Consider the following 9061-nt stretch of genomic DNA (forward strand, 5'->3'; position numbering starts at 1 on the left):
GAAATCCGCCTGCCTCTGCCTCCCAAGTGCTGGGACTAAAGGCATGCGCCACCACACCCAGCCTGGAGGCATTTTCTTAACTGAGGTCCCTCTTCCCAGATAATGTTAGCTTGAGTCAAGTCGGTGATAATCAAAGAAGAAAACACAACAACAACAACAACAACAACAACTAACCAGCTCCTTTGTGAATCAGTGTGGTCAATGAGAGATGAGCCATATCTGTAAGTTCGAAACCTGCAGACTGAGCCAGCCATAGACCAGAAGTATGTGGATGAAAAATTTGTGCCTGGACTATATACACAGATCGACTTCTTGTTATTATTAGTTGATCAATAAAGCCTGACAATGATTTGCACAGCACTGGCACTGCATTATGAACTGAGTCCCTGTGGGTGCTGAGGCAGGGTCACTGGTTAGCTCTTCCCGCCTTTGTGACAGGCGGTGGCAAGAGAGAAGCAGCTGGAACAATGAGTGACCCACACATATGCTTTGCTCTTAGTTGATTTTCCTCTTCAAACGGGACTCTTCCAGGAGACTCCACTCCTCCCAAGTGACTTGTCCTGCAGAGAATGACCAGCCAGCTCCCAGACCTCTCTCCCAGTGCACCGAGGAGGGTAGCAGTCTTCACATAAGCCAGGAGGAGAAAGCAGTGTAGCACACTTTCTCTTCTCTTCCAGACTCTTGAGGCGAGGAAAGGGGGGATGGGACTAGAGGAATGGCGGACGGCCACTGCTTACATCACTTCCTGACTGTAGAGACCTTTGCTGACCTTTGGCAAAAGAGGGCTGGATGGGAGTTAAGAGTCAGACACACCGGGTGTGGTGGTGCACACCTTTAATCCCAGCACTCAGGAGGCAGAGGCAGGCAGATTTCTGAGTTCGAGGCCAACCTGGTCTACAAAGTGAGTTCCAGGACAGCCAGGGCTATACAGAGAAACTCTGTCTCAAAAACAAAACAAAACAAAACAAAACAAACAAACAAAAAAGAATCAGAGACACTTGGGAGGCAGAGGCAGGAGGATTCCTGAGTTAGAGGCCAGCCTCTCCCTGCCCCCCACCCAGAGTCCTGGTGGGACACAAAGGATCTGAGGCCTTTCCAGGGAGGTGGTCAGGTTCTGAGCCTGTCTTCCTGTCTCTGAAACACACTGCCATGCCATAGAGATCTGATAGGGCTGAAGATGTTCTCCTAGGCATTCAGGGGTGTCCAGTGAGCACCCTACCCCGCCTGGCGCAGCTGCCCATGTGATAGCACTTAGGGGCCGCATACGGATACACACTGGCCAGAATGTTTGAAATAGTTGGCCACATAACAGGTGGCCCAAGTATGGACACAGCCAGCAGCAAGTCCCTGCTCCCAGATCAGCCTCAACCCTACCCTTTGATAGGGACAAGCCTAGAAGTAGATGGGCTTCCTTTCCTTGTGGTTCTTCTGGCTCTAGGGAACGCATCCTCAAGTCTGACCCATCTGCCTCAGCGGACCATGAGTCCTCCTAAGCAGCTTGATGCAGCCCTGAGTCTCCCCAGCTTTGCACAGGACCTGCTGTTATCTGTCTGATGATTTTATGAACTGCAGCCCCACTGACAAGCCACCATTCACAGCTGACCTAGTCACAAGGACCCCCCCCAACACACACACACACACACACACACACACACACACATTCCAGACTCTTCTCAGCCCTCCTAAAGCTTAGAAAGTCTGTGTCCCCTGTCTCAGAAGCTGCTGTGGTCCCCTGATCGTCAATGCCATAGTCTGTACACATACAGCCACCTTCGACCTGTGGCCTATGGGTTACAGGCCTCCCAAGATGCAGCCCTACCCACTTGTAAATGAAAACAGGATATGACACTGTCAACAATTAGATGGACACCCCGCAGGTGCTCCCTTCCTATGTCCCAGGCCACTGGAGGGACTACAGAGGCACCAGGCTGGTGGTGGCAGGGGACTGAGGTACTAAGGCACAGACACAGAGAGACCCTCGTGTAAATCACACACCCCTGGTACAGAATGAAGGTTCCTGGTCAGTCACCACCAGCCGCCACCACAGCACCACCGCTGCCCCCACACCCATCTGTCCTGGGCCATTTGTTGAGTCTCCTACCTAGAAAAATAGGTGTAGGACCGAAGCGACTAAGTTTGAGGGTGTCATGTCTCTGTTGAGACGCTTTTGAGGGTGCCCTGTCTTTGGTGGGACTATTCCATCTTTCTTCCCCTGGCTGGCCCACGTAATCTGAGCCCAGCATTGTACATATCCTGGGAACAGCTGACAATGCAGTGGTCAGACAGCTGGTGGGGCCAGCTAGAGCTGGCAGGGTTGGCCGGGAGGGGAGTGTAGGCTGACACATGACACTCCGACCCACCCTCCCCAACCCCCCCAGGCCTGTAGAGCTACTGTCCTACTCTTCCCTGGGCAGAATCGAGGCACCATGCAAGGGGGCCAGAGACCTCAGCTCCTCTTGCTGCTGTTGGCTATCTGCCTGGGTGAAATACTAGGGATTTGAGACCTGGGGTGGGGTGTGTGGAAGGAACAGATCAGGAGTACAAGATTACAGTGGATGGAGGGTCTGGGGGTTACCTGTACTCTCCCTAGCCCCAGCATCCCCCCCTCAGGTCTCCACCTTATCCCTCTGTGCTTCCCCCTCCCCTGGAATGAGCCCCCCATCTGTTGCAGGGGCCCAGAGCCGAAACCAAGAGGAGCGTCTGCTTGCGGACCTGATGCGAAACTACGACCCCCATCTGCGGCCGGCAGAACGCGACTCAGATGTGGTCAATGTTAGCCTGAAGCTTACCTTGACCAACCTCATCTCCCTGGTGAGCTACAGGAGACGGGGGAATGATGGGTATCACACAGGGCCACAGACTTGCTGGGGAACCAGGATCTAACCCTAGCACTCGGAACAGCAGAGGGTCCTAGAGTGGGGAGGCCAGGGTTCATGAAACCCCTGGAGCCCCTTGGTTCTATCAGTGTCTGGTGGTGACATCGGTTTCTCGGGGAGGAAGGTACAGCCTAACTCTCTTCTGTACCCCAGAATGAACGAGAGGAGGCCCTCACGACTAACGTCTGGATAGAAATGGTAAGACGCCACCTGCCATATCGTTCTGCTTACTGCGATTGCCCCACCCACTCCACCCCCTCGACCTCTTGGTCCCTCTCTGCTGGCCTGCCATTCTCCAGCCTTGTGTAGCCCAGGGCAGAGGCCGGGCAACTGTCTCTTCATCCACAGCAATGGTGCGACTATCGCCTGCGCTGGGACCCAAAAGACTACGAAGGCCTGTGGATATTGAGGGTGCCATCTACCATGGTCTGGCGGCCAGATATCGTCCTGGAGAACAAGTGAGAAGGGGGTTGGGCAGGAGATGACGGATACCAGGGTCCTGTTGAATGAGGAAAGTTAGAGAAAGAGAAAGAAGAGACTGGGTTTGTTGTAGGGTGCCAGGCTGAGGGTGGGACTTCAAGCACAGACACTGGCCCAGGGTTGTAACATGTTAGCCACCTGGGGAGGTGGGGTGGTGGTGGCGGTGGGCTTTTCCCATCCCTGTAACCCGAAGCCAATTCTAACAACTAGAGAAACGATTAAAGATCATCAGGTCAGATACACACACACACACACACACACACACACACACACAAATGTTTCATTCAGGGTCAGTCACTCCGAAAGAGATTAATAATGTTAGCTATTTTGTCATTATTGTAGTTATTAATACAGAGAAAGAGAAACTGATTATGAGGTGGTTGTCGGGGTACCGTCTCCCCCAGACCTCTGTACTCATCTCAGGTCCAGAGTGGAGATGATCTGGGAGTTGCTGGGGTGATGTGTGAGTGAGATTAGATGCTAGACCATGAGTAGTGTGGGCAGGCAGGGGGACTGGTGCCCTCAGATCCCTCCCAACCACGCAAAGCAGAGAGCTAGACTGGGGTTGTGAGGAGCTCTGCCCCCCAGCTCTGTACACTGGCCTATGCATACAGTGTGGACGGTGTCTTCGAGGTGGCCCTCTACTGCAATGTGCTCGTGTCGCCCGACGGTTGTATCTACTGGCTACCGCCTGCCATCTTCCGCTCCTCCTGCTCCATCTCTGTCACCTTCTTCCCCTTCGACTGGCAGAACTGCTCCCTCGTTTTCCAGTGAGACTGCTGATGATGTTGGGGGTTGTGGGTGGGGGACTGCAGGGAGCTAGCTGCTCTAGGATGGGTCTGGGTAGCGGTGGGAGACCAGCACCAGAGGCTCTGCAAGGCCAGGTGACTTGGATCCATCTCCTGATCCTCCTGCTAAGTCCTCTCACCTATCCTCCATTGCTTCAGCTTCCTGCCTGGGTCCTAAGGGGAGACACTGTTGTCTTGAGTATGTGGCTAAGAACATCTGGGTATGCCTACATACACGTAGAACCATAGACAGGCAGGCTGTCCTGGAAAAGAGAAGCCTGGCCAAAGCCAGGATGTGACCTGAGCCAAACCTGTGCCCTCTGGACTCACTTTCCTCATCCATAAGCAGTGAAGGGAGGTCTTGGGAGAAGCTGGCAGGACCCCAAGTGTCATCTTCTGATAGGCTTGTATTTCTACCCTATGGTCATTGGTGGCAGTAGGAGAGACAGGGTGGCTCTGAGTTCTTTGGCCAGGCAGGAGCACTGAACCCCCAAAGAGCCTGTGCTCCCCTGGCCCTGCATGCTAGCACCAGGGCTTGCTGGAGAACTCAGAAGTGTGACACTGCATATGCCAAAGCCTCATGCCTACGGCTGCCATCAGGCGACAGTGTCTGTGGCCTCATGGGCAGGTCCCCCTGCTTCACTTCTCCTCTTCCCATTCCTGACCCACAGATCCCAGACTTACAGTACCAGTGAGATCGACCTGCAGCTGAGCCAGGAGGACGGGCAGGCCATTGAGTGGATCTTCATTGACCCGGAGGCTTTCACAGGTAACCCCAGCTGGGAGCCCCTGCCCCGATAGAGGCTATGCCCCACCCCCGATGCTCTACAGTGTATCCCAGAATATGGCTTTCAGAGGGTCTCAACAGAAGTCCAGACATGGTGACACATATATGTGATACCAGACCTCTGGAAGATTGAAAGTTTGAGGCTAGTCTATGCTACACAATGAAACTGTCTTTAAAGAAAAAAACACAGGAGGGCTGGGAAGATGGCTCCACGGGGTAAAAGCATTTACTGCACATATGTGAAGACCAGAATTAAATGCCCAGAATTCACATAAATGCTGATTAGAAATGGGAGCCTACCTGCAATTCCAGAACAAGGCAGATAGAGACACAGGATTCCTAGGGCAAAGCTCTGGGCTCAAGCGACAGACCCTGCCTCAGCGTAAAAGGTGAAGAGTGTCTGGGGAAGACACCTGACGCTGACTTCTGGTTTCCGTGTCTATACACACACTCAATGCATGCACATACATGTGAGTATGTGCATACGTGTATGTATATGCATACACACGCATGCACACATACACCACTGAAAAGGATCCAGTGAAGTTCTGACTCTTCCTACAATACTTACTCTAATTTTGGGAGGGGCGATCAATATTCGATCTCCCACCCCACTTGTGTCACTTTGTGATGCTTAATAAAGTGCACACTCTCCACAGAGAATGGGGAGTGGGCCATCCGGCACCGACCAGCTAAAATGCTCCTGGACTCTGTGGCTCCTGCAGAGGAGGCGGGCCACCAGAAGGTGGTGTTCTACCTGCTCATCCAGCGCAAGCCCCTCTTCTATGTCATCAACATCATCGTCCCCTGTGTGCTCATCTCCTCGGTTGCCATCCTTATCTACTTCCTTCCTGCTAAGGGTACCTGGGCCCGTGGGAGGGCAGCAGCAGAGGTTCTGCCCACGGAAGGCCAGGGCAGGCCCTGCTCATGGCATGGGGCACCACAATCCTAGGACAAGGGCAGTGGGCTCCCTGTAGGACAAGGGGGTCCCTGGGGGGAAGGGGTGGCATTCGGGTGGAGGTGGGGTGGGGTGGGTGGGTGGGGAACCTGTTCTGAGGGTGTCTTGGTCATGTGCAGCGGGCGGCCAGAAATGCACAGTGGCCACCAACGTGCTCCTGGCCCAGACTGTCTTCCTTTTCCTTGTGGCTAAGAAGGTGCCTGAGACCTCCCAGGCAGTGCCACTCATCAGCAAGTAAGGCTGGTCTTCACATCTACTTCCCACCCCTCGACATCTTGGGCAAGTCCGTAGCCTTGCTAAGCCAACACACCCCTTCCCTTCTGAGGCTTTTGACAATGGCCTTCCTTCCACCCAGGAATCCAAGGGAAAGAGGGTGGGAGGCACCTGGGTCTGAGGTGTCTAAGAGACACTCAGTCTCCTGCTTGCCTGACCCTGGACAGGTACCTGACCTTCCTCATGGTGGTGACCATCCTCATCGTCGTGAACTCTGTGGTCGTGCTCAATGTGTCCTTGCGGTCCCCCCACACACACTCCATGGCCCGTGGGGTCCGCAAGGCAAGATACCCTCCTGCCCACTTGGGCACCCATCTGTCCTTCCCAATCACCTGTAACTCTCTCCACATCCCTGTCCCTATTCTCAAATTCAGCTGCAAATCTCCGCCAAACATATCTTCAGGTCTAAAGTAGGCAGATGACAACATCAGTGCCCGGGGCCATTAATATTACACGGCTAACTTATTTACTGTGCATAAAACGCTTAAGTGGGTACTGGCATATCATCCCCATTTAACAGATAGGGAAACAAAGACACAAAGAGGCTCGGCAGCTTATCCAGTATTACTCAGTTCTCAAAAAGCAGGAAAGGGAGGATTCTGTCCCAGCGTGTCTGTGTGCTCTGCAGCCCACAGCAGCCGTCAGCTGAGAATCATGTTACAAATGTAGATTCCCTAGGTACGTCATCCCGGGTAGTCTAGACTATCCTAGCATGGGGTAGAGGGTAAGAGTCTGTTTGTCTGAAATAAGTGCTCTGGTAATTCCGGAGGTCTTGAAAGCTTAGAGCCCAGGTTCTGTGTCCAGAAGGTAGTCAACGTACCAGGACCTAGTTGCTTGCCCTAAAGCACTGCCTTCAACCCCATTCCCAAGCTTGGCCTGGTTGCCCATCACAACAACCCCTCTACAGGTGTTCCTGAGGCTCCTGCCCCAGCTGTTACGGATGCATGTGCGCCCACTGGCTCCAGCCACTGTCCAGGATGCCCGGTTCCGACTCCAGAACGGCTCTTCCTCAGGGTGGCCCATCATGATTCGTGAGGAAGGAGACCTCTGTCTGCCTCGAAGCGAACTCCTCTTTAGGCAAAGGCAGCGCAATGGATTAGTGCAGGCAGTATTGGAGAAGCTAGGTGAGGCCCAAGGGGTCAATCCTGACCAGTGAATTCAGATTGAAGAGCTGGGTACAGCAGCTAGATGCTGGGAGACCGTTCAAGTTGGAGAGAGGGCCCAGGTCTCCGGGGAAAAGTCACATCCCAGTCTGCTCCCTTCCACTGACTTTATTTCCCCATCAGAGAATGGTCCAGAAGTGAGGCAGAGCCAGGAGTTCTGTGGCAGCCTGAAGCAAGCCTCCCCGGCCATCCAGGCTTGTGTAGAAGCCTGTAACCTCATGGCTCGTGCCCGACACCAGCAGAGTCACTTTGACAGTGTAAGTGGGACAGGGTGGGCTGTCTGTGACAGACAAAGCAGAGGTAGAAAGTGGGAGGAGGAAGGACCGACTGGTCAGAGACCATAAAAGAAGACAGGTTGGTACCCAGACAGAGGTGAGAAGGCTGAATAGAGAATGGAGGCCAGCTGGGGACCTAACAGTGAAAGAGGGAGCCAGGCTGGCTGCTGCCCCTGCTCACACCCCTGCCACACAATGTTGTTGCCCTCAGGGGAACGAGGAGTGGTTGCTGGTGGGCCGAGTGCTGGACCGAGTCTGCTTCCTAGCCATGCTCTCCCTCTTCATCTGCGGCACCGCTGGCATCTTCCTCATGGCCCACTACAACCAGGTGCCTGACCTGCCGTTCCCCGGAGACCCCCGCCCCTACCTGCCTTTGCCAGACTGAGTCAACCAATCCCTCCTGAGCCCTGGAGTCAGCTATGTGGGCCATGCTGTTTGTGGAGCTGTATCCCGTGTTGATCCAGAGTGTGCTCCTGGGGCATTACCCAAGGCTTCCTGGGAGAAGATAGAGAAATAAAGAGACGGAGAGGGATTTCTGCAGTGGTTGGTGGTGGGCGGTAGTCACATGACTTTGAGCAGTTCTGATAAGTCACTCTGAAGCCCTAAGGGCTCTGCTTTTCATGATGTCATTGACTGGGCAGGGTTTTACCCTTTGAGGCCTGAAAGAATTTCCTCCTACCTTTTTGTAAGATTTATTTTTATTATTTTTAACTGTATGTATGTATGTACATATGTGTGTGTGTGTGTGTATAGTGGGAGTGGGTTATGTGCACATGAGTGAGCATGCCTGTTGGAGGCTGGCAGAGGATGTCAGAACCCTAGAGTTGGAGTTCTAGGTGGTCATGAGCAATTAGACAGTGGGTTGCTCATGTCCTCTATAAAAGCAGCAAGAGCTCTTAACCACTGAGCTATTTTTCCAGCTCCAACATCTTCCCTTTTGTGAACTTTCTCTAGAAGGTTCGTAAGAGACGTGGGGACTCTCTTAGCAGAAGAGAACATGAGCTGGGTGTGGTGGGGCACGCCTTTAATCCCAGCACTAGGGGGGCAGAGACAGATCGATCTCTTTGAGGTCAGCGTACACGGTGAGATCCTGTCTCAAAAAAGCATGGGGTGGGGGACGGAGATAGTTCAGTGGTTAGGAACACTGGATACTTTCCCAGGGGATCTGGGTTGCTTTCCAGCACCCATGTGGCATCCGTTACTCCAGTTGCAGGCAATCCAACACCCTCCTCTGGCTTTGCAAAATGCCCATGCATAGAGTGCAGATATATGCACAGACAGAACACTCATATACATAAGATAGAAAAAAGTCTTTTTTTATTCTTTAAGGAGCTAGGGGTGTAGGACCTAAGTCTAGAGTCTTGGCTTTTTTTTTTTTTTTTTTTTAGGTTTATTTATTTATTATATGTAAGTACACTGTAGCTGACTTCAGACACTCCAGAAGAGGGCGTCAGATCTTGT

General features: G+C 53.0%; 1 protein-coding gene across 1 annotated transcript; it reads left to right on the forward strand.

Moving 5' to 3' along the window:
- The first annotated feature begins 2417 nt into the window (after positions 1-2417).
- On the forward strand, positions 2418-8132 carry Chrng (cholinergic receptor nicotinic gamma subunit). The gene is made up of 12 exons (XM_021198371.1): positions 2418-2481; positions 2672-2811; positions 3030-3074; positions 3225-3334; positions 3971-4126; positions 4816-4913; positions 5591-5791; positions 6009-6123; positions 6330-6444; positions 7070-7286; positions 7449-7582; positions 7812-8132. Exons 1-12 carry the CDS (start codon positions 2427-2429, stop codon positions 7983-7985), a joined length of 1560 nt encoding a protein of 519 aa, XP_021054030.1. The 5' UTR covers positions 2418-2426; the 3' UTR covers positions 7986-8132.
- Positions 8133-9061: the final 929 nt, after the last annotated feature.

This window comes from Mus pahari, chromosome 5 (genome assembly GCF_900095145.1).
Source record: "Mus pahari chromosome 5, PAHARI_EIJ_v1.1, whole genome shotgun sequence".
NCBI classification, from domain to species: domain Eukaryota; kingdom Metazoa; phylum Chordata; class Mammalia; order Rodentia; family Muridae; genus Mus; species Mus pahari.

Excerpts from the sequence above, each read along its gene's own strand:
- Chrng (XM_021198371.1), top strand. The coding sequence starts at position 2,427 with ATGCAAGGGGGCCAGAGACCTCAGCTCCTCTTGCTGCTGTTGGCTATC. Across the intron at positions 2,482-2,671 it reads GCTGTTGGCTATCTGCCTGG|GGGCCCAGAGCCGAAACCAA; the intron begins GTGAAATACTAG and ends CATCTGTTGCAG. Across the intron at positions 4,914-5,590 it reads TGACCCGGAGGCTTTCACAG|AGAATGGGGAGTGGGCCATC; the intron begins GTAACCCCAGCT and ends CACTCTCCACAG.